Consider the following 26,692-nt stretch of genomic DNA (forward strand, 5'->3'; position numbering starts at 1 on the left):
TAAACTTTTCATTCTCTGGAATGGTGCCCATGATCTTAAGTATAGCTCCAAATAGTCAATATTAGGAGGCAGTATTAGTATTAGCATAGCTGGAAAACCTAACCCTCATAGAAACAAAATCCATATTATTTTAGAATTAATCGATTCTGTAATTCTTCTTTTCCCCAAATATCCTAAATGTAGTATCTTGTTTGAAAAACTATTGTAAAGGACAATCTAATAGTGAATGAAAAATATTCATTTTTTCATAGTACCATTATTTGATGCAACATATCTTACCACAACTCAGTTGTCCAAACAGATCATGATGTATCCACTCACTTACCTTGAAGAAGAATCCACAGCACACTTTTTGGTCATCCTCTGGTTGTTCTTTGTCACTCTCACCCTCTGATTTCTCAACTGACCCTTCTGACTTCTCTGGTGGCTTCAAATCTGTGAGAGAAACTTCTATGAGGTTAACAGTTTTAGATGCAGGTGGTGGCAACACTGGTGGATTCAAAGGCTCTTCATTTGGAGTAAGGCAGACAATTTCTGTAATGGGCTGTGACAATACTTCAGATACCATGGATTCCAGAGGTCTGATCTGTTCTTCTGATTTTTGCCCAATTATCTCTTCAGTCTCTTGTTTCTCAGCATCTTTTTCACCTGCTTCTTCCTTGTCAGCAGCCTCTTCAGTTGTGTTTTTTACCTCATTCAGAGGGTTCTGCTCACCATCATCCCCAAAACAAACAAAAGATCTAGTCTGAACCTGGCTTGGAGAAAATCTTCTCAAACGTGGAAGGCTATCCACAGATCGTGGGGCAGTCAAAGTGCGATTCAAAGGTGTAATTTTCAATTCATTTGGCCTTGGAGTCCTTTGTATTTTACTTGGGAGAGATGAATTCTTCCTAGAAGAGGACTGTGGGGATTGGTGGGAAGGCCGAGGTGTTTCTACTGAAAATGAGACAATGGGAGATGATGATCCGCTAAGCCTCATTGAAGGCTTCAATTCCCGGATTTGCTTTTGAGGAGAAGGTTGAGGAGGTGAAATAACCCAAGCTTGCTGCTCCCTCATCTGCATTAGCATCTCTTGCTGAAGTGACAGGCGTTGCATTTCCTGTTGCAGGAAATGTAGAGAAGAATTGAGCTTCTCAATAGATTTTGTATATTCTAAAAGGTCACCTTCATTTAAATTCTCTTCTGAGGGGCTTATCAAATTAGATTGCTTCTCAACATCAACTGGGGTGTTTGGTGACTTCAGCCACATAGTTGAGGGAGATTCAGTGGCTGCTTTTAGGACCTCAGAAGTCTTATTTAGTTGTTCACCTGACTTCTGGCTTTCTTTTTCTTTCACTCTGTTGTTGTCAGTGAACACTTTCTCACCCTCTGCTCCAGCTGCTTCTTCTCGAAGTGGTGAAATCCCATCACTTTTCTTTTTCACAACATTAAGGAATGCTGTTCTTCCCATTTTTTGCCTCTGTTTTGTGAATGCAGCCTCAACCTTCTTCTTTTGGGCTTCAATTGCTCGCCTCTTCTCTTCCAGTTTCATCTTCAGCTGCACCATTTCAGAGGCCAGCAACTGTGTTGTGTCCCTTCCCTGAGGGAGAGGGGATTCCTCCGGTATTTGAGCCCAAGAAACAATGTGTGGAATGTTCAGCTCAGAGCCTTCTGGGGTGGTTTTCTGAGAACTGCTTCCACTGCTTCTGCTGTCAGTATGATTCATCTTTTTAAACTTCTGCTCTGCAAAGCTGGTCATTCTAACTCCTGAACTTGAAGATGGACTACTGCCAGCTTGAGATTTGGCACTTATTGAGCTTGGACAAGGACTCAATTGCTCCTTATGGTTGACGCCTCTGCTCTCATATTCATGCAGAAACCGAGATGATTCTTCCAGATCAGAATCCAGACTTACTGTATAATCCCTTAAAGTAGAATCTTCATCCATAGTCTCTGGAATGTCTGAAGGGACATGTATTCCAGTATCTACTTCTGTGTTATCAGTAACAGGACTGAGGGCACCTTTTGTATCTGCAATAATATCAGGGCTGCTTTGGTTAGGTTTTATGTTTGAATTTAGGATGCTCATCTCTTTGTTGTGAAGGAAAAACCCATTTGTAAATTGTGCTGGTTGAGTAATGTTGGCAGATTTCTCACTATCATGGATAATCTGCAAAGCCTGCTCAATGCTTGGTGTCTCAATTTGATTGCCAAATTCATCAGTAACCAACCTGTTTTGCAATGCTCCATTTGGTAGGGTGTATGTGTTAACTTGGTTGGCGTTTCTTTGATTGCTGTCTGCTTCTAGATCACTGCAAAATTCTATATCCTTTTCTTCTTCAATATCATCATTATCCTCTTCATCATTCAGAGGCTTGAAAGATAGATTCTTTTTAACATGTCTAGGCATATGGTTAATATTCTGTACAAGACCTTCATTGCTAAGAGATCTCATAATTCCTCTATTTGGAGGTGTCATATGGATGCTGTCTTCTTTATCAAAAGGAATGTCAAATGAAACCCCATGTACTGAAGACCTAAAAGGAATTTTAAAATTAAGGCAGTCTTAGAACAACCCATGTCATATTAAAAACTTTAAATATTCCAACATATTAATATTCAAGAATAATAGCCTTTATTTTATAGCACAAATGCTGGTTTCAAACCAATGTAACAAGATATAATCTCAACCCTATATTCAAGATCCGACTATCGAATGTCACTGAAGGTAAGCAAAGACCAAAAGGGTTTTTGGACTGGATATATTACTCATTATCTTTGTGCTGAATGGGCAAACATATTCATGCCTTTACTGCCATTTAAATATTTTTTTTAAATGACTTTTGATTACTCATTTAGATTGGGCCTAACAGTTACAAATGTAATTAAATATATCTAAATTATTGGATATTATTCTGAATTATTATTTATTCTTAATATCAAAACTATTAAGTGTTCTCATGGTCTTTAGGTTGGATTTAAGAGTTCATAAAGTTCCTTCCAAACAGATATCCATTTTCTCTTACTCATAAATAATAACAAGTACAAAAGACAGGGTGGGGGAAGATCATCCACATGTTTTGATTCACAAAGGCAGTCTCTAAAATATCTTTGAGCAACTGTGTGCCTTTGTCATTTAAGTTAAAAAAAATAATTTAATTAGAACTTGCAAAGTAAACAATATAGAATATGAATTTGTACATGGGAAGGGTTGTGAGGATGACTTGTCAGTGTTACTGTCACAAAATTGTGTGTAAATTAAGAATTATTCATGTTCAGGTGCATACAATTTGCTGAGTTGGATGATCTTTCACAGAAAAGTAAGAATGGCTGTTGCACGTGGGATTTATGATCAGGCATTTATTTATTAATTTATACAGAAATTTATACATGGCCTACCTCCAAGACTCAAGTGCTTTACAATACAGTAAATATATTTTATTTTAAAATGATACACAAAGAGATATAGATATTTCAGAAGCACCACATAATATATATCACAGCACACACACACACACACAAACCCATAAATGACAAAACAGATACAGATATATTGGAATCACATACACACAGAGACTCTTTCATTTTTTAAAAATTAATTTGTAGTGAAAGAATACTATTAATTCCCCAAACCTTCTCCCTGTAGCTTCTCCATGGGTATTACATGCATATTTAGGCTATTGCAAGGATAACCTTTTAAAGGTATCTCCAAGTATTACCCTTTAAAGATATAATCTACTGGCATGCAGAGAATTATTAAGTAGTGACATTTAAGTAATAAGGCAGTATGTCCCAATGGGCAAAGATCTTACCTTTTTTCTTTGGGCCATGTCCCCACATATCCATCCATGTAGGACAGAGATGTTGATCTTTTAATGCTGCCTGTTTAAAATTAATACAGAGTGCAATGTAAGGGTAATTTTTTGGAAAGTTTTAAAAAGAAAATATAAACAGAAAGCAACAACTTAATTGGCTTAAGAAGTGGAAATGGATTTTTGCCACAGGTTTATAAAGCAGGCTACATAAATTAAATACATGCATTTGTAGCTCTGCATTCCTAGGCCAGGAGCATAGAAAGGGTGGCTTGTCAGCTGCATGCAGCTTGGCAGAACATCTGCTGAGACCTGCAAAGTTGTCTTAGTTCCCTGACTTTGTCTCTCCCCACATCCACTCACCTCTTCCCCAGCCTTCCTTCACTGCTTTCATAAACCATCACTTCCCTACCCTGCTAAAAGGCTGCAGCTTCTCCCTCTGCCCTTTTAAAAAAACGTAATTCCTGTACTGATTTTTTAACTTTTTGGAACATATACATATATAAAGCAGCAGAGGGAGCTAAGACATTGAAATAGAATACAGGACTGTACTAATAAATAAAAGTAAGTTAAAGTTAAGTTAAAGTTAAAGTAAAAGTAACAAAAAAAACCCAAGGGGCCCAGATGATTTTGGAGCAAAGCCCTCAACATGTATGTTGTAGTACTACTTACATAATCAACATCTTAACTAAGTTGAATTTAATTCTCAATGACATTAAATTATAGATTTAAATTTGCATGTTTCTACTGCTCATAGTCAACAGGAATTATATTTATGCATTCCTTCCCAATTTAAAAATGCAGAAAATAAAACAAGGTACTTAAGTAAGATGTTATATTATCAACAAAATGATTCTCTCTATAGAATAAATCTACCAATTCTGCTTGTTTATTTGCAAAATATACAAAGTGATCCCACTGAAAGTGTCATGAACCTCTTCCCTCTGTCCTACATTATAATGGTAGTAACGAGCATCAGTAATAAACTTCAGTTGTTATCAAAAGCTGGGATAGTTACATCATTCTCTGTAGGTAGAAAGCAACTTTCACTTGAGGAGCTACTTTTCTGTATTAGAGAGTCACCATGTGATTACAATAGTGATTTTCCAGTATCCACAACTGTATGAAGAGTGATCATAGATAGAAAAGATTCTCCCACCAGATGACTGCCCTCTAAACCAGGGTTTCTCAACCAGGGTTCCATGGAACCCTAGGGTTCCATGAGGGGTCACTCGGGGTTCCCTGGGAGATCACGATTTATTTAAAAAAATTATTTCAAATTTGGGCAACTTGACAAGAGGCAAGTTTCATTCTTTATTTTTAGTTTAAGAACACTGTTAATGCATATATACAGGCCGACCCATGAAACAAATACAATAACTTTGTAGCTTCTGGCCTATATTTCAGTCTGAATGTGCAGGGGTTCCCCAAGGCCTGAAAAATATTTCAAGGGCTTCTCCAGGGTCAAAAAGTTGAGAAAGGCTGCTCCAAACACCAATGTATAGGGTTGGGGATGTTCTCATTTTTGATAATGATTGAAATGAACTAGAGTAGAGTACTGAACTGGGTACAGTATCAAACTTGGAATGGAAGAACAAGGCGAAGATTCTACTCTAGTTATGAAATTATCTGGGTGATGCTCGGCCAGTTAAGGCCTCTGGCCTAACATATTTCACTGGCAAATATTTGAGAGCAGGGGATAGAAGGTCATCTGTACCATTTTTTCAAAAAAGAAGTAAAATAATAAAAACAATTTTAGTAATTCTAAGTCATGTGTTGCACTGCATGAAGATTATTTGTGATTCTAAGACACAGTCTGGAAAAACATGCTTTTTTGATGAATGATAAAATAGCAGAATCTGAATAGCCTGAAATCCAGTCATTCAGTTATATGTTGGTACCTGGAACAGATGCATAAGGCTGTTGCAGAGTGTGCCCTGCAGGAGGAATCTGATGAGATGGTATATAGGTTGAAGCCCCCACACTGAAAAATGAGAAAACCCACCAACTTGTTAGTTTTCTGTTTTTATCACTTGAAAAACATGCAGTCCTGAACACTGTTAAGAAGCAACCTTGTATTAATGTATTTATTATTCTGCCTTACACATTACTTCAGTTGCAACTAACTCTAGAAAGCATACATTCCACACGAGTAACAAAAATCAAAACACTGAGCAACAACATCATAAATCATTAATCCTGTCCTGCAGAGGAAAACTATTCAAAGTGGGAAGGAAGCTAGCTAGCTTGCTTGCTTGCTCACTTGCTTTCTCAGATTTATAAGGCTGCCCAACTTGTACACAGTATATCCACTTCAGTGCTCCAGTGGCCTTCTTAATGAATAAGAAATCAGGAGAATTATTTTTCCAGATTTTAAAAAAAAATTCAATAAAACCTTTGCCCCTTGAGAAGGTATTCAGCATTACTTTTATCGCTATAGAAGTCCGTACACATGCCTTCTGCTTAACTCAATGAACTGAACATAATTTTCTGATCATATAGAACCACAACATCTAAGAGAACTATCATCTTCACTACAACAGCATAAAATACCACCTGTGTTACAAATATTATGGTACTTTAAGCCTTTTCTATGTATTATTGCTTCTTATATTATAACCCATATTTCAATTAATGAAATCAAGGCAGTATCCATAGGACACTCCTCCTCACTTTTAAGCTTTGTAAGGTAGGTTGGACTGAAAGACAGTGACCGGCCTAATGTTACCAAGTGAGCTGTATGAGGAAGTGGAGACATGAACATAGGCCACTCTGCTCCTAGCCTATTAATTCTAATGACTATATCATCCCATTTTCTAGATAAGTTATAAAGACGGACAGAAAGACAGTTCCAGATTCTTACAGCCCCAGCTAACATTTTGTGAGACATGAAAAGCTGTTAGAAGTGATGTATGGCAGGATAGATTGTCCATTGTCTCTTGTATCTCAGACAAATATTATGCATGCCACTTTCCAAACATATATAAAATTAATAGACTTAAACTGATAATTAACTGTAGGGTCCATCAGATACTTAATAAGCTTTTTGTACTCTACAAGGAACACTATTGATTTAAGATGGAAAAAAATCTGTAGAATAATTAATCTGCATTGGAATGACACTGAAATTCAATAGATCACTAGTTTTGAAATTGTATCTTGGCAACTTTGGGCCTTGCTGAAAAGCTTAGTAAGGTTTCATTTGCACGACAATCTGCTCAAATCAGCTCCCAGGTGATATAGCCATCTTCTACTGTGGCACCTTAATGACTGATATACTGTACACCCTGTTGTAGAAGCATTTACATGCTTTCTCCTCAATACATTGAGGACAGGACACCAGCATTTTCCGTATTTTTAGTTCTGCCACCTTTAGTTTTTAACACCCAAGGGCCTTCCCTACATCAATGGGAGGGCATGGCAAGATTCATCTCCTTTTCTATGATGTTCCTAAGAGCAAAGCATGTATTTGCCCAGCTCACTGAGAGAGGGCGAAAGGGAGATGGGGAAGAGAAAGAGAAAGAGAAAGATTGAGAGAGATGCTTAATATAAATGAGTACAAAAACTGTGGACTTATACCTGGTTATCAGATCAGAACCATGCAAAACACCTGGGTAGCTTCTTTGATTGGCATTTGTAGGAGGAACAGAAGATGCTTCTTTTGGAGGTTCAGCTGCACAGAAAATAAGTATTTCATGCATTATGGCTGTAGAAGTGAAGACACAGACAAAACTTCAATTGGTCCAGCACCTATTAGGGAGCTCATCTCATTTTAGTTGCCCATCTCACATTGTCATGAATTACTATTAGGAGCTCATGGAAATATTGATGTTAAGATGGGCAACCTTTTTTTCAATTGGGAGCTCCATATTATATCTGAAGCATGGCAATGGATAGGGCTGCAAAATTTGCTCCAGGGTACAAGTCAACTTGCTAGACCTATAAAGTACATCCCACCCTCATCCTAAATTCAGATACAGCAACTTTTTTCTGCATCTTGACAGTGAAGGATTATTTTTATTCAGGGTTAACTCTGTTGTTTTAATTATCTGTTTTGCTGTTTTCAGTGTTTTTTTTAACATTTTAATGGCTTTTAAAAATGATTTAGTGTTCTTTGAATCTTCTTCTTGTGTTTGTCCTGCTTAGTTGCAGAATCTGCTTGTTTTACACTGTAGTTGCCCAGTTCACATAGCAAAGCTAACAATTCATGATATGATGAGGCATTTTGTTTTTCAGATGGCTTGTGGCAGAGCCTGATATTGATTAGGGCTGAGAGAGAATGACTGGCCCAACCCACAGAAACTTTAAAAAAAAAATCACCTTGAGGATGACCTGCAACTCGAGGCTGAACAAATGATGGCTTCACGACTTCAAACCACCAGAACAGCTCTGCCATGAATACCAAATAATTACTCTGTAAATAAGAGATACCAGTGTTAACATACAGGTTCTGAAGAAGGGAATTCATGCTATCCAGGTTCCCCACCATTACAACAACTTTATATTGGGATTTTGAGTAAAATATGTTATATGCTTGACATGGTAACTCTAATGGGAAACTTTAAGTAAGAAATAAATCACCTGCTGCCATTCAGATATTTTAGACCAGTGTTTCTCAACCTGAACAACTTTTAGATGTGTCAGCTATATGTGTGGACCGACACTACACTTCCTTAATGCCAAGCTGGGTGGAGTTAATAAGAATTGAAGTTCAAAACATCTTAAGTGCACAACATTATATATCCTTCAGTTAAACCTACTAACAGAACACCATGTATTTAAAAAAATGAACAAAAAGAAATGTCAATATTTGTAAACATTTGCAATGATGAAGCTACTTTAATGCAACAGCCTCATAATCCTTAACTTAATCTGCAATTATCCAGGCTTTTCTTCCTGATGTTAAGAGTTCCAGCCTGGGCAAAGGCTTTAATAAAAAAAAAAAAAAAAATAAGCAAAAGAGAATGATGGCATCAGTTTTGTTGCAAACTCTGAAATCCACGGCCAGGTTTCGAGAAAGGGGGACCCTCAGGGAGGAAGGAATGACCAAAGGAGAAATCTATCAGAAATAGATTCTTGTTCACACGAGCCTATGGTAGTTGCCTTCTATTGAAAACACACCACTTAAATCATCCATTAGTTGATTCCCATTTGCTGTTTTAGGAATGCAGAGATTGTGCAATCATTATTCAGGATTTATTCGCTTATTTTGAACCTTGAATCAAGTATTTCAGGATGTGGCCATACTACAAAAGGGCTATGTATCCCTCAATATACATTTAGAAGAAACAATTCAAACCTTGCACAAACACTTCTCAGCTGTTCAGTAAAACAGCCTGACTTTTTACAGGCTTTCGTGTGAGCCTGAAAAAGGATTGTAGCAGAAAAAGAATCAAATTATGAGTCAGTTCCTTAACAGAGCTGTACATTTCATCAAGCTTGTGCAAAAGCCTGAAAGAAGATGAGCTGTTCTACTGAGTAGCATAGAGATGCTCTGATCATGGGAGGTTGAAAGCACTTCTGAATCATTTTTGAAGCATGTGCAGCCCTACAAAATAACTTACTACTTTTATCACACGGTTAAATGAATACATTTATGGCCACAAGGCAGTGATAAAAGTAGAGCAAAACATTACTTGGCAAGTATCACATGAATCTGTCAGGGTAAGCTAACCTCTCCCTCTTCTTCCCTACCTGTGCATACATAACCGGGAAAGTGCCAAACAAAAATATTGAGCTGCTTTGTAAAGCTAAAACACAGTGAAAGCCAGTAAGAAGGCAGCTAACTGAAGCAGGACTGAGAAAATACCACTGCAGAATGAAATGTATCTACAGGTGGTCCTCACTTAGCGACCACTTGTTCAGCAGCTGTTTGAACTTATGACCAGTGCTTGAAGTTCCGGCCACTGCAGTGTCCCTACAGCTACATAATTTTGATCAGCTTGCAATTACAATGTTGTAGCATCCTGCAGTCATGTGATCTCCATTAGTGACCTTATTTGCTGGCTTCCTACAAGCAAAGTCAATGGGGAAGCCAGCAGAGGGTCGCAAATGGCAACCACTTGACATCATGCTTAATTACGGCTCAGGATTCACTTAACAACGGCAACCAGAAGTGCTGCAACTGTCATTGCTAAGCAGTGCATGACATTGCACTTTACGATCATGCTGCTTAGCGATGGAAATTCCAGTTCCAATTGCCATTGTTAAACAAGGCCTACCAATACACTCACAAGCTCACACAAAGTTCCTGTGAATCTGCACATTCTTCTTAACAGATCTTGGACATTTTGCCTCATTCTTTAATTGCATATTAAGTCCTGTTGCTGGGACATTTCAGCTGCCTTTCCTAGGAGACCCTTTTGAGTACAGCTTGTCTGGATCCATCAGAAAGCCCACAATGGGCCAGCAAAATTATGGTGTCACCACTGAGATAGTAACCAAACCAAATATAGTCCAAAAACAATTACTAAAAATCAAAATGAAAGAGGGGAGACCACCACCATATAGTCATCTTTTTCAAACCACATGAAACTACAATTAAGTTTCTCTAAAAGTTCAGAGGTAATTCTGCTTCTAATTATCGCACCAGATTAATATGTTCGCTATAGGTACTAATTGTCATAAACCTCTGAAGAGTGTCTATCTAATAAAGACCTGATGGTTATTAATTTCTTAAAATTAGTTTTACATTCCTGAGCTTGCACACATCATCACAGGATAAAAAATTACCATATACAGACTCATATACTGAATAGATTCATACACACCTACCCCACCATTCCCTTTCAGGATAAGCAATGTCAATCAAAACACAGAAAGAAAATAAGGAATACTAAAAAATTAAAGTCATGAATAAGGAAAAAAAAGGAATCTAGCTAAACCATTCACTGACCCTCTCCATAACTTTCTGTCCTAGTAAGCCATCCCTGCTTCCGTCACAGCCACAGAGTGCTTCTATGTCTTCATTTCCATGCATGTATCCATCAACTCCACTCCACAAGATCAGGCTACCTTTATTCAGATATATTATAAATCTTCCCTTTTCTGTTAGTTTCACAGACACACACCATATCTATTTTCTTTCATTTCATTCATTATTTCACTACCATTTACTCCTACATTTCCAGCTGCAATCTTCCATATTTCATGGCTGTCAACAGATGGTCCCATAGATATTGGCCTTCCCCTTCCATCATGGTTTTGGTCATATAACTCTTTGTAGTAACACAGAGCAGGTATACACTACGTTACCAGCCTTAGTTGTACTTGTGTCACATACAGCATTCCATCATAATGGAATGGACAGTAATGGTGAGTTCTGGCACATTTTGGTTAGTCTGCTATAAGCACAAATAAAGCCAGGTTTTACCCAATCATGCTCATGGTATAGGCTAGGCTCTCTGATCAAGAGATTACATTCCAACCCACATATTCTTACCTGCATCCCAGCAACTTGGGGATACATGCATGTCCTGACACACACTCAGAATTCCTATGATAATCTAATGATTATACATCTTGTTTGTTCAGCAATGAAAAACACCATTGGCTTAGCTCTGATAATTCTAATATAGGACTTAGTAAGCTAAATTCTAAATGAAACTTTTGCTCAGACTTATTTCTTTGTGTCTTCCTTTATGACCTAGCAGAATACTATGCAGAAATTTCCAATTTACCATTGCTTATGTTCATAGAGTGTTTAGATTTAATGTTGAAACTGGTTTGCTGAAGAAGCCACAGTGGCCTGGTTTGCACATAGTGACAAGCTACAATGAGTGAGCTCATTCATCATGATGTCAAAAACAAACCATATTATGGTTTACTGTAACTGTGAACCCAGTCTGTATTTTCTATTTCATCCAATCCAGGAAAAAATGGTTTCCAGGTTCCTAACAAACTAGCATCCTAAACCAACTTCAAATTAAAGCTTAGGAGCCCAGCATATTCCAAAACTGATGATAGTTTCCAAGTAAAAGAAAACCATGATTAGAGACTTCCTGATTTAGGGATAGCTAAATAGCTTTTATCAAGGAAGAAATGAAGGGAAAAGAGTTGTTAGGCAGCAACATGATCATTCAAATGCAGTGAGTGTCTCCCTCAGCTGAAAACAAGCATCCAGTTGCCATAGTTATCAACCTTCAAATAGCATTTAGAAGGGGAAAAAATGTACTGCCTTTATATTCAGCACAATATTGAAGGTGAATGGAAACATCCTGAAATGTTTTCCATTCAGGAGAAAAAGAATCATTACAGCCTTTTTCTTTGCTAAAAATATATTATATTGAATTTGTGTTTCATATAAAACAGGCAGATTCCAACTGCTGTTTAATCTCATCCAAGGGGCTTCTATAAGCTCAATGGAATCTCTAACTTGTTTTCTTGAACAGCAACCCACGTATCATATTGCAAACCATTTCCAAAATTATCCTCTATTTTACAAGCAGTTTGTCATTTAAGGATGGGGTAGGGGCAGGCTGCTTCAGAAATCCTTCCTTAGGTGCAGGAAATCAGTCTCACAATTTTTGATACCCTATCCATACTATTTACTAATATAGCCATTTGTTTATAGCTAAAAATGGTCTATGCTCAATATGTTAATCACATTTCAAAACGGTTTAGCAATTTCTTTAACAAGCAATCTTGAGGCTTCTAGATTTCCTTTGCAAATATATTCTAACTTTTGTTATTACTATTAATTATGAAAGTCTGTCACTTCACCAAAAATGAGATCACCGGCACTGAAGAAAGTAACAATTCCTTTATTCCATTACAGTATTGAGAGATCCTGATGAAATTCTCCTATTTCAGAAAAAAGGTTAAGCACTGCATAAATCTAGCACCGTCCCTTACACCATGCTCCAGAATAGCACTAGGGGAAACAGCCTACTGAGCAGTGAGTCTGCCTGGTGCTGGAAAACCTTTATTCTGCTCTTTACACTCTGTTGTGTTACAAGACTCTGTCCTGTCCCTGAAAATAATAAATAAAATTAATCAGAGCCTTGATTTATTTCAGATATATTCAGACATGGCAATGGAAACGTTCAGTACATATTACTTGCAGTCAGTAAAACTGGACAAAAAGGACAATAGATTGAGTTTATTTCAGGTAAGATGGTAGCATTTTGGGCTGATGATTCAGAAGACTTGGGGAATGGTACTCAACCTATTCTGGATAGTGATGCATTCCATATAAGGCATGGGTAGAGAACATTTTGGGGTGAAGCTGTGTGTTGCTTCTTTGAATACCATCTGAGTACACAAGGTACTGTGGCATATATGTGTATGACATGCACTTCCTTACACAAAAATTCATACACATATTTTCGTGTGCAGAGAAAAGATCTCCCCCTTTTTAATTGAGAGAAAATGGACAATCTAGTCATGGAAGAAAATAGCCTATTTCTTTCTTCATCACATAGTTATTCTTTTATTTTCAAGACGAAAAATTACCTCTGTGGTTGCTTTAATGTGGCAACCCTATGGGCCTGAGGTTCTCTATGTCTGCCATAAAGTATCACAAGGGCAGCCTGGGGAACTGGATTTCATAGTATGAAGTACCTTTCCTCAGCTACAGAAAGTTCCTTTCCTATAGGTACTTTCTCAGTTGTGGATGCACGTCGAGACATCATTTTCACAGCTCAACCAACATGGGAATGGAGATCCTTTGAGAGGTATACCTTTCCAGAGAAGGCATACCATGACATATGTCACCTCTTTTCCCACAAAACCAATCTGACATTGCAATCATTCTGTCATTTTTTTGGCAAATAGTATTTCAGGGACAAAAGGTGTAAAATGGAAACAGCTGTAGAATTTTTTTTTTAAATGGTAATCTTTTAAAAGTCTACAGGTGTGGCTGTTTTGTCTCACTGTTAAGTGAAGCATGATGACTGCAACTGACATAATTCAATTCTGGCTCACTAGCTTTTTAGTACAGAGGATTTTAAATGGGGCTCTTTCAACATTAATATTTTAGAGAAAGCTGATGCGTAGATGAATTCAGGTTATTATACAGGGCATGTGTCACAAAGAAGAGGCTGGAAAATGATCCAGTTGCTTCCTCCCTTTGCTTATTTCCTTTGAAAGCAATTAGCCCTCAGTTAGGGAGCATGACCTACTTTATAAGGTATAATAGAAAGCCAAGGAGACTAGGAAATTTTACTATACCTAATTAAATACTATTAGGAATGAACCAAACAGTTTGCAAATGATGAAGCAGAAACACTGGAATTTATGTATAGGGAGGCTTCCCAAACTGTTCCTGAGAAATGTCTAGATCAGAAATTGTATTGAAAAACATAGTTTTTAAACAATGTAACCTAACAATTCTTAACTCAAAAAGTACTTGAAGATTATATTTATCTTCCAGATCTTTTGATAGGGTTTTTTTTTTAAATTCCCCTGTGGGAATTTAAACATTTTTCACAACTTTGACATTTTGGTTGATCCTACTAATGATGTCAAAACATAGCTTCATTCAAGGAAACAAGGCTTTTTGATAGCATTTTATACTACAGGTTTCTTGTTGATTAGGGCTACTAGATTTCTGCTGAAAAACAGTTGTTAATGTTATTAGAGTTTTCTATATCTCTTTGCAGCTACTAGCAGTCATCTGATAGCCCTATCCCTACTAAAGGAATCATCCAAGACACATGGACAAATACAGACAACAATACACCATTTGTTTTATTATCCTTTTTTTTTCCTTATCAGCTTTTTATGTTCCCATTTTAAACCCTCTTGCCCTCCCCACCTCTTATATATCTGGAAACAGATTCACAGCTATAAAGCCATTCCTGGTGTCTTCTTGTTGACAGCATGGTTGTTTTATGAGGATGTACTCTTAAGCCCTGATTCTGCACTGAATTAATTACATAGACTAATGGTTTGTTCTGTTCACACATGCTTAACAACTGTACTACAGTATCAAGGGGTTCAAGAGTGTATTTAAATGAGCAATTGTTTTTTGGCTGCCATAAGGAAAGAGCTAAAATCACATAGGACCATGTATAACTGATATCAAAGGAAAGAAATTATCCAGGGTACTGATGAAGTTCACTTAACTGCAAAAGCAGAAACCATGTGCTCTGCAGGATGCACATACTGCAGATATGTTGTAAATCATATAACAAGTAGTACATTTCTCAGTGGAAAAGCAATTTTAAAAGACAAACTGAGAATATCTACAGCAGATTACAGCTGCAGTGGATCAAAACTATACAGATAGGGCAGGATACAGAAGAGGATAATTCAAGTTTTAAAAGCAGGTTATGACCTTATATGCCTACTGAAATGCATGTATATCACATTCAGTTCAGCTGAATTCAAGAATTTCTTTTGTGCATTAAAATGAGTGACCCATGATTCCAAAGTAAAAAGTTTTCAGTAGTTAAGCATTCTGCTGGCCTTCATTAACAAGCCAGAATTATTCAAAAATAGCCATTTTAGAATATTGCAGTTGAATTTTATTTTCCTAGGATCACTTAAACTGAGGTACCAAGAGTATCGGATCCCATGACAACCTTAACAGAGCTGCCCTACTAGTTGAGTGTTTCCCTTGTCAAAATTCTGGGAGGAAAATCTGGCAACCTTTCCTGTAACGTTTTATTTATTTTATTTGTTACGTTTATATCCTGCTTTTTCTCTAGAAGCTGAAGGCAGCTTACAGATAGATTTTTCTGTATTTCATCCCCACAATAAATCTAAGAGGCTGGTTTAGGAGACAGTCACAGTTTCTGTGACTGAGAGTAGACATGAACCTGGCTCTCTCCAGTCCTTGTCCAACCCCTCAACTACTACACCACAATGGCTTACTATACTTATTTACACATGGGGATTAGGTTTCTGAAAATGCTGAGAGACATTACAATTCAGTTTTCTCTTAATAAATGATCTAAGAGCTATGTACTTTTGTAATTCAGAATCAGAGAAGAAAAAAAATCAAGTTCATTTATCAAGGTACATTAAGTAGGATTCAGTCATAAATATTAGGACATCATCCTATTAGGACATAAATATGATTCAGAGAAGAAAAAAATCAAGTTCATTTATCAAGGTATATTAAGCAGGATTCAGTCATATTTATGTCCTAATAGGATTCAGAGAAGAAAAAAATCAAGTTCATTTATCAAGGTATATTAAGCAGGATTTAGCCATATTTATGTCTTAACATTAATAAGATTTATTTACATGTATGCCTTATTTTATTTAGCTTGAATAAAAGCAACTTTCATAGCATGCTGCTTTATTTTTAATTTGCAATTTAAATTTCTTATACACATTCATTGTAGTGAGCTAACATAATAATACCCATTAATTTAAATGTACACGTCTAAGGAAATATTAACTGCTTAATTGTTTTTCCAATTTTACTAAGAACAGTGGTGAAATTTCAGCCAGGTCAGAAAAAAAACTATACTTTTTTTTAAGTTCATAGTTATTTTTTTATTAAAGGCCTTTAATTTGAAAGGCTTTCAGAGCAATTTACATAATAATAAATGCCAGAGAGGCCCTACCCTCAAGCTCAGATTAAACAGATACACAATTCTTTGTCTATTAAAACAAAAAACAATCCATGCCCTGTGTATAGTTCAATGAGACATAGTCCCTAGTAAAGGTACATAAGATTTAATCTTATATACCTTAAACTAACCTTAGTTAAAGAGATTAAGCATCTTTTTGAAATGGTATCTAAAGGTTATTAAAATGCATTATTGCATATAGATAAGTTATTCCTGAAGTGAGTATTTGTTACTTCCAGTCACCTTGATATAATTAACATTACCTTCAATTAAATAGACTAACTCCTTTTTTGCTTTGGGTTCATGAAAATAGAAAAGATATTGGAAAAAGAGGTTGGATGCAAACAGTATTCAGGACCATATTGGTAGTTCCAGTCACGGTTTCTGAATAACTTTTCCTCCTCCCCCTTTGAAAAGAAAATGGGCAAACTGACCATTTCGAAGAGTTAGCATAATTCCAGATTACATGTTTAAGCTGTAGACAGCAAACAAATAGTTTTGATAAACAAAATTAAGTCCCTTCAGTTGAACACTGAAAAATATATGCTATATTCACAATGAAATACTGAAAGATAACTGATTCAACACAGGAGAAAAAAGAGGGAGATAAGAGGAGGGAAAATTGATGTAATTACTAAATCACTATCAGAAAAGGAATTAAAATATAGTTTATACGGTTTGGTTGACGCAATATTGTATTGCTAACTTCGAAATACTTCGCTGATGTACCATTTCCTCCTCAGAAATCTAAAATTTGTCATGGAAATACAGTGTTTTTAAAAAACTACTTATAAAATAGAACTATTCGAAACATTACTGGCAAGACACGTCTCTGGCTGCTAATTTATGAATACATATGCACACATAACACATAACATACATGTTGTGTGATGTGTCAGAATCTTCTAAGAGCTACAATCTCAGTAAAAGCAAAATGCAAACATTCCTGAATTTTGGAATAGCAAAGGAAGGTAGTATTAGGACCCTGTGTGCATTTACCCCTGGAGAATAACTTAACTACACCCCTCTGGTTTTGTATTACCTTTACTGAAGTAGCAGCATACAGCATATCTTCCAGTGCAAAATGGCAGCATTGGTTTAAGTACTCCTGACAAAATTCCTGGATCAATTGCAGATTGTACAAACTGTCAGCCAGTGACATGGTTTCCTTCAAACAGATATCTATATAATGGGGGGGGGGAAAAAAGATGATACGGTCTCCACAATTCTCTTCAATTCAGAACCAAATTGAAAATCAGAATTCATTTCCAATATGCTATATAGATCCTATGCTATATATATAGCATAGGTAAACTTCTTTAAACCAGTGATTTTGTAAAAAAATTAGACTATTAGACACTGCAAATAAAACAATGTATCAGAATTTTGTAGTGCACTATTATACTCTTATTTTTTAGTGCCTTCAAGTCAGTGCTGATTCCTTGTAAGTGCTGGACTAGTCACTTTTCTTGGCAAGATTTCTGGAAATGGTTTGCCACTGCCTGCTTCCTGGGGCTGAGAGAGTGTGACTGGCCCAAGGTCACCCAGCTGGCTTTGGGCCTAAGGTGGAACTAGAATTCACAGTCTCCCAGTTTCTAGCCTGGGGGCTTAACCACTACACTAAACCGGCTCATTACACATTAATAAATATCAAAACTTTGGAATGTTGCCACCTAATACTAAATCATGCTTCACAAATCATGATGCAAACAAGCCATGTGCTTATGCATTTGCTCTTTCACTTCTTTTAAACAAGTAGCTGAAACTTGAAAAAGGGCACTTTGTATGATGTCTCAAACAATGATTAGGGTTAACTGAGTCTAGCTAAAAAAGGATTCTAAGCCAATAGCAAAACCAAGTTCGAAGTCTATATATCAGGACAGTTAATCATAATCTCTGATTCCTATGAAGCAGTTACCTTCTTGATTGGTTTACATGTCTGTGTGGAAGGAGGAACAAAATGAGCGTTATACATGGGCTGTGCAACTCATTCAGATGTTAATTTAATTAAACTGTAACCTTTGACCAGTGATAGCCCACAAATGCAATCCTAACATTGTTTACTATGAAGTGACCAAACTGCCTCTTTCCCTTTTGTCTTCTCTGTAAGGTAGTAAACAGGCAATCAGCTTTCTGTTTCTATAACTGTACTTTAGTGTTTTACATACAGATTTTAAACTGCTATTAATCTTAATTAGGATTTAAAAAAAAACCCTTCAACCATGTTTGCAGTTCATTTGTTTCTTTCAGATTTGAAGAAAATGAAAAGCTGTGATTAATTTGAAACAGCAATGATCATACGTGAGGAATGGGGGAGGCAGAGGGGGCTCTAAACCAGAGGCTCATGAAAGTTTGTTGCCATTCTGTTAAGTAATTATTTATTGTCACACTCAAATAAAGCCAAATTTTTATATATCTGGGGATTTCAAATGTTTGTTTATTAAACATGCTGCCACAATCAAAATGACTCTTGAAGGCTCATATAGAAAAACTAGTTAAATTTTCAGTTGAACCACACTGATTGGTGAGGACACCTATTCCAACTTTCATAAAACCATAGTTCATAAAGCTGGGAATTTATACTAAAGCCAAACAAGGATACCCCAAATATTGTAGTTTGTATTAAACCATCATTCTCTGTTATACCTGAGCCAATGAACTCTGGCTTAATATCAATGAGCAAACTGGAAAAATAAGTCAAGAGTCAATTAAAATAAAAAGCTACTCTAACGAACAGACCTATCATAATCAAGCAGACTTACCCTCTAATCTAACTATCTCTGGGCAGTAAAAATGGATCAGGGCAGCTAAAGCGCATCCATCTCTACCATCTTTCAGCAGGTTTTCTACCAAGGGAACACAGGGCAGCTGCTTAAGCAGAGTCTGTTCCTTCCGGTACCGAGCCTGTCATGTAAAAAGAAGAAAATCATCTAGAAACATCTGTACAAAGAGCTACTGTACGTGCTGCAAATTCTTTAACTAAATATCAATCAATAAATCCAAATCTGTTTTCAAACCAGACACCATTTTCTTAATTTATGTAGATTTACAGTAAATAATTCCATTCTGAGGGATGCCAGTTTTTAATCACAAACTCTCAAACACACACACACACACAATCTTTCTAGGGGATCAACATTCATACTTAAGGAGTCAGAGATCAGAGCAATGAAAATGAGCAATGGCAAATAAAACAGGACAGATTATGATCAGGTTCACACGCCATGGATTACAAACCTGTGCTCACTTCACACTTGGAACAAAGCCACAAACAAAGCACATTATGCATGAGTATTAATGCATGAATCCCATTTCCTTATCTGAGCACTCATGTTCAGCCATACTTTCCAGAAGGCAAAAGAACTTCAAGATCATTTGAAGTAATCTAGGACAAACTATCATATACCCAAGGCTGAATTAGGGCCTTGAATAGCCCTAATACAAATTGAAACCCTTGGCAAAGCTACAGTCCCAATCTACTGTTACTGCACGCTGCAAATTGTGTTGCTACTGCTGCCAAGTCAAAAGGGAGAAGAAAAACTGGTGCTTGCATATAATGCTGAAGGGGAGAGGGGAAGAAAATTGATTCAGTAATAAATAGGCCTATCATCAAACATGAGCAGCCACTGCAATGAGTCACTGGTTGCCTCAATCATGGATCTCGGATGGATGGACAGGTCACAGGACAGGGCCTTTTGAGTACTGGTCATTATAGGTTGGCCAAAGAGATCAAGAAAAACGTAAATATTGTTTCCACATTTTATCCAAGTTTTTTTTTGATGTGTGAAGTTTGAGGAAAAAATATCTTAGATTATGATCCTCCAGCATCTGTGTTTTCTGTCCTGACACCTAAAAAGTATAGTGTAGCTTTAGACCTTTCCATGTATTTTGCAGCTCTGGTTAATTTTAACCTAGTTATCTTAAACAAACTAGTTCCAAACAATAGTTTATAATTTTAGTTGGTTTCAATGAGCCACAATTAACCACACAAATAGGATTTACACAATACACTAAACCAAGATGTGGTTTATTTAGTTTTGTTCTAGCATTATCTCTGAATCCAGCCACTGTGATTTGCAAGCCATTGCCTAGGCAGTCAGTCAGTCACTCCCAACATAATACACCATGATCTGTTTCTCTTCTCAAACAATATTAACTGCATTGTCAAGGCACCTAAAGTTACCTCTGCTGCCTCCTTTGGATGGGGATCTTACTTAAAAGGCATTGAGTGGGGAAAAAGGGGCAGAAATGAAATGTGTGATTGGGCTATCATGACATTGACAATGCAACTGATAAACATTAAACTACTGAATCAGAGTGAAGCAACATGACAAACTTACAGGAACCAGTTTCCAAAACCATTTGGAAGGAGACTTCAAGGGAAGCAGCAGGGAAAAACCAACAGGCAGAGAAAACATGAACATGTTGACTGTAATTTACCATGTAATTCTACCATTACATTTTCTTTAAGCCATTTTATGCAAAATTAACAATATTTGTCTTGGTTATAAACATTTATTACAACTGGGGTTTGTATACTTGTGAAAATAGTGACTTACTTTTTGTCACTTCAGCATACTGAAGCACAAAAACTCTCATTCAGAGATAAAGGTTGACATAAACATAAACAGTATCTTTTATCTCAAAAACAGTAGTACTGTTTTTCTAATCCACTATACTTATCAAATATCAATTTAATCTTGGAATGAATTACACTGGACTTCCATGTCAGAAAACAGAGAGCTGTAGCACTGGAACCTTTTAATTCTACATTCTTCAAGAGCAATGAATGTACATCTTTACAGCAACTTCTGATCATAAGAAACAAATCCTGTTCAATTTCTAATGCCAAACTCATTCACTCTCAGTATGTTGTAAAATCAGTAAGGTAAAACTTGTTAACAGACAAGTTTTAACTCATTAGTTTTGCACTGGTATTTTGGTAATGAATAAAAAAAGAAGAAATTATATTCTGGAAAACCACATGGAATGCAGAAATGAGAAGCTACAGTTAACCAGAACTGGTTCATGGTTTAACTACAATTCATGTGAAGGAAAGTATTAATAAACTGAATGCAGAGAATAGTATTAGTCATCTCTATGTTTTATCTCTGTGTCTTTCCCACAATGAAGTTTCCAAAATAAAACACACAGATGACATTCAGTCCCTCTTTAAATAGCAAGGTATACATTTGGAGAAAAAAAATCATGGCCCTATCAAGGTGTTCAGTTGCATGCACCTGATTTTAAAAGTCACATTATATAATACTGTATGAGAAATATTAGTATAATAAAGCAACCAAGTAGGTGCATAAGGGATAATGGGCTCATTAGATCACTTGCATTTAGATCTGCATGAATAAGTTTGTTTATTCATTACTAATAATAATAATAATAATAATAATATAATCTTATAATTTATCCCTTTTCCATTACCATTCCTTTGACATTTTCTAACAAAACTGTGCAAAAAAGAGAGAGATGGAATTATATAAAACAAGATAGGGTAATGCATATCCTTTAATGCATATCTTATCCCAATGGTCAATTTAAAAAAACTGCAAGGAGACATTGAACATTATGCTTAGCACAGCTTTCCACTATTATAAGTAGAAGGTTTCCATACACAAATATCTGTAACTGGTGAAAGAGACGTTTTTTACAATATAAAGTAGAAGGAAAATATTATATTTGGAATGCACAAATAACTTAAATTGATTTATTCATCTATAACTTAGGATTCAAAGGACAAATTCAACCATTTGGAACAAAGACGATAGCTATAAAATACATAGTCTCAAGCTTATATAAATCTGGTGTTTTTCTGCATCACGTATTTCTGCAATGGTATAACTATGATCAGAACTAATATTCTTGGCCACCTTTGAAGCTGTGCTAGATTCTAATTCTGGTTTGGGATGACCTAAATTGTAATAACCATCCTGGACTGAGGATGATGGGACCTGAGACAAAGCATTTCTGCAGGGTAACAGGTTTGGGCTTTGAAGTGATACACTTTTTATAAAAATGTAGTTTTAAATTAAAGTTTTTTTTAAAAAAAATTACATTCCTACTCTATATGCTACTTTGAAGTCATTTATATTAAATAGTCATTTCATTCCTCATCACCATATTCCTTTTTAGTATCAAATGAAATACAAACACATTTTTGGATTAGATACTTTCCTTTCCAGAGCTAAATAAGTCTTGATACAGCTAAAAATAATGTAAAGGTCTTATTGTCTATATTTCCAAATGCACATCAATCACTGTAATGTAAGAAATTAATTCCATTTTTGTTGCCAGATTTGTTATCACAAAATACATGGATATAGAAACACACCTTTCATTGGATATATTATATTTAAAGCTGGGGAAAAGAGTTTTGCTAAAAAACTGCACAGTGATAAAGAGCCTTCAAAACCTTGTAATACATTTACTCAAATCATTCAATCATTGTATTAACCATGCTGGCCATAAAATATTACCTTTATCTGAACAAATGTCATTTTGGGAGGAAATACTGAATATGGATGTTTAAAATGTTTGAATATTTCTTCTTAAGGTCAAATATATATTTGCTTGTGTAGGGATATGCACAAATGTACCCTTCTGTTTTCTTCAGTTACTTTCGTTTTTAATCATAGCTTTATTTTTCTTTTTAATACTGTATTTCTTAGTGTTTAATATACCAAAACAAAAATTGTCTCTGAATTTCCTCAAATATCTTATCACACAATATAACCAGACATTGTAAAGAAATTTAAATAGCAAAAGAAACTTTGATGCCAATAATCTATTTAGAACATACTTCAGAAAGGAAAGTCCTTCATTAGTTGCAATTATTCTGAATGTTTCTTAATTTGTACATTTTCCATTCGTACCTTTTGACCTCCTGGAGTTTCTATACCATGTTGCTCTTTCAGCTTCTGCTCCTGTTCCATTATATCTTTTAAATGTTCATTTGCCTAAAAGGACAAAGGAAATTAGACTTAAATAAATGTTGCTTTCTTGCTGAGTTGTTAAATAATACTTAGTATAATTTTTGTACCATGGGCAATTTTGAAACAGTGCAGCTAAGGCTTTTAAAAATTGTTTACAATACAACTCTCTCTCCTGTTCTTGTTTTTCTTCAGTATACACATGAGTCTTAAGAGGCTAAATGGGTTTAATCTTTAAAGCTTTAAAGCGCTTGAGCTTAGCAATACTTAGAAGTAACATTGAAATTGCGTAGATGCTCTAAGACAGACTTTTCCCAACCTAGTACTCTCCAAAATTGTTAAGATTTCCACTCCTTTCATTCTTAGCTGGCATTTCTATCAGCTGTGCTATTGATTAGGGGAGATGATGTCCATCTCATCTGGAGGGCACAAGGCTGAAGATGCTACCTTTTAAATACTGTCTTTGTTCCATAGCACAAAATGCAATACATTGGTTTCCCATGCGTGGAACCTGGGGGGCTAATGCCCTGATTCAAGAAATTAATAGATGCCTATTTAATAATTTATTCCCATACTTGCTGTTTACACCATCTTAAGGACTTGGTAGAAAATAAATGAGTAACATGTAGTTTAACGAATGTCAATCTGATTATAATTAAACCAGAACCTGCACAACAGCTGAATTTATGCAGGAACTGTTACGAAGAGACTAAACAGTTGACAAGAGATGGAAAAGAGAATAAAAGACAGGCTAGGTAGGTTCTTTTCATTTCTTTGTACAATGCACTGGGTTCTACCTTTTCCTTTAGCACAGCTAGCATAGCACCCTTCAGAGCTGCAGTGTGGGATTGTTGGGTGATATCACAAGTGCCTTCCTAATTATAATAGTGAAAGCATTATTGAGTTACCTGAATACCTCAGCACTTGGGAACAATTATGCATTATGACTGTCATACACCCCCACTTCTTCTTCTATGCAGGAAGAGCAGGGCCTTTGTGACAAGACTGGATTTGATTGTCTAGACAAGTCATTGAGAATAAGGCTTGGTTTGCACATAAAACTAATCTAGTCTCTTTGCTTTAAGTATGGTTTGCTGAGCAGTTTGTTTTGTCAATTTCTTATCTGTTTTCCTTCTGAATGGTATCTCAAAAAAAGTAGCACCAAGAAAGAATGGGCACTGCTTAACTACATCATTAATCTACTTACCGTTGGTCAGCTGCCCAAACAGAACATGAAACACTTTAGTGTAATGAAAAACAAGACTACCTACCCTTTGCTACATTGCTCTCTGAAAACTTCATTCCTATAACTGGTTAACCTCTCCTATAATAAAAAAAAAACTCTTTGATTTTAACACAATATATTAACTGACCATCAAAGGTGACTTAATTCCTAAGATTTCTGTCTCCCAAATCACTCTGATTTCCTTTCAGATCACATAAATCTTTGTCCCCAGTCCTGGGGAGTCACGTGGTATAAAAAAACCCCAAGCCCCCAAGTCCAGAGATAATAGCTCCCTGGGGAGAGATCTTTCCACTCAATGTTAAGCACCAACCTAATATTAGCTAAGTGCTTTGAGGACATAATTAGCATTAACTGTGAAAACACTTAACTTGTGAAAAAAGTCAGTAATCAGTCCTTCGCTTATTTAGAAAATATTGGTGAGCACCACTGGGGAGGCCAAATGCATGATACATCATTATACAACTGTTGATGCAAGCATGCAATCACAACATTTACATCATGCATGCAGAGTCATTCTGGTATCACTGTGGTTTGCTGAACAGGCCACTGTTAGATAATTTCTCATTTTTCACTGTGAGGACATAAGGCCAATGGTATCCTACTTAAAGGTCTATTTTCAACATTTGCTATTTAGTAGATATCTCTAATGTATACACAAGTCTCTTAACTTTTTTTCTCTGTTGTGGCAGAACATATATAGGTAGTCCTTGCTTAATAATTTGTTTAGTGACCATTCGGACTTATGACGGTACTAAAAATGACTCACAACCAGTCCTCACACTTATGACTGTCGCAGTGTCCCTGCGGTCATGTGATCACAATTTGGGTGCTTGGCAACTAGCTTGCATTTATGACCGTCACAGCATCCCATGGTCACGTGATCGCCATTTTCAATCTTCCTGGCTGGCTTCTGACAAGCAAAATCAATGGTGAACTGTGTGATTCACTTAACAACCATATGGTTTGCTTAATGCCCACAGTGATTTGCTTAATGGCCATCGCAAAAAAGGTCATGAAATCAGGTCAGATTCGCTTAATGACCGCTTTGCTTAGCAACCAAAATTCCGGTCCCAATTGTGCTTGTAAGGATTACCTGTAAGTGCTTGGCATCCTAGATAACATAGAAAGTCAGACATAACTATAAGCCACAGTTAAAACAAGATTTGGAAACTAAGTTCAAACCATAACGTCAAATTAGGGTGTTATTAGGGTGTTGTTGTAAGAAATAATGGTCATGATTTGTTCCTGGTGAAAATTCAGAAAACACAAATTGGGCTAAACAACCCCTGCCTAGGTATTTCGTGCATATATCCAATAGATTATTATTCTTAACAACTTTGTTTCGTTAATATCATAATGGCTGAATAATTTAATAATTCTCCAAATCATGAAAATGAATGACAATATTTGTGCAAGCTCTTTCTTTTCCCCTTTTACAGCTTTGCATTTTGGTTTAAAGCTGTAGCATAACATTCAAACTTTGCAAAGAAATATGACTGTCCAAGCGTGTTTAGAAATCCACCAATCTGAGCTGGAGGTATACATTAGCTGATACTATTTCTGCTCAATTAGAAACTGAAAGCAGACTGATAAAAAGCAGTCAAGTAAGTGACGTTAGTGATGTGCTGCATCATTTATTTCCTCAAACACACTACAATGGTTAAATGAAATGCCTACCTTATTTATCCAGAACATGATCGCATCTTCTATGTCATAGGGCAGTTCTGTAGCTTGGAAGAAGGAGGAATACTGCTGTACACATGCAATAACTTTTTCCACACTGATCATTTCTACAGTATATGCCATCATTAAGGTGTCAATCATAGCCAAATGAGCACTCTGCAAAGATAATAATGTTTTCACTAGCAGGTGGAACACCAGCACAGAGGGAGCCAGAAGGATTTATTTCCATAAGGAATCTGACAGTTGGAGTACAAAATAAATGGCAAAGAACATGTTCTAAGTTTTACAGAACATCGGGTCAAATGGGAATTAAACGTGTACTGGAACAATGTAACAGGCAGCTTCTTCTGAACATTTTCCAGGATTTAATGCTATACGAGATGTTTACTTCCAGAAACAAAGGTATTACTTCGCCCTCTCCTATGCTTGAACGTGTAATACAATTTTAAAAACTCAAGTCCTCATGTGTCCAGTTATCCATTGGATAAACTTAGAATTATTCACTTA

At 36.2% G+C, this 26,692-nt stretch overlaps 1 protein-coding gene across 1 annotated transcript in view; it reads right to left on the reverse strand.

Annotated features, from left to right (window-relative positions):
• The window catches only part of CAMSAP2 (calmodulin regulated spectrin associated protein family member 2), a 76,583-nt gene that overhangs the window by 16,163 nt on the left and 33,728 nt on the right, over window positions 1-26,692 (reverse strand). The window contains exons 3-12 of the mRNA XM_063298383.1: window positions 26,180-26,341; window positions 23,200-23,283; window positions 20,656-20,688; window positions 19,078-19,219; window positions 17,358-17,497; window positions 8,112-8,205; window positions 7,371-7,464; window positions 5,693-5,775; window positions 3,792-3,861; window positions 326-2,516 (exon numbers count right to left, since the gene is read on the reverse strand). Of these exons, the coding sequence (XP_063154453.1) occupies window positions 326-2,516; window positions 3,792-3,861; window positions 5,693-5,775; window positions 7,371-7,464; window positions 8,112-8,205; window positions 17,358-17,497; window positions 19,078-19,219; window positions 20,656-20,688; window positions 23,200-23,283; window positions 26,180-26,341 (3,093 nt within the window). The remainder of the gene's footprint in view (window positions 1-325; window positions 2,517-3,791; window positions 3,862-5,692; window positions 5,776-7,370; window positions 7,465-8,111; window positions 8,206-17,357; window positions 17,498-19,077; window positions 19,220-20,655; window positions 20,689-23,199; window positions 23,284-26,179; window positions 26,342-26,692) is intronic.

The sequence above is a fragment of the Candoia aspera genome, chromosome 3 (genome assembly GCF_035149785.1).
Source record: "Candoia aspera isolate rCanAsp1 chromosome 3, rCanAsp1.hap2, whole genome shotgun sequence".
Lineage (NCBI taxonomy): Eukaryota > Metazoa > Chordata > Lepidosauria > Squamata > Boidae > Candoia > Candoia aspera.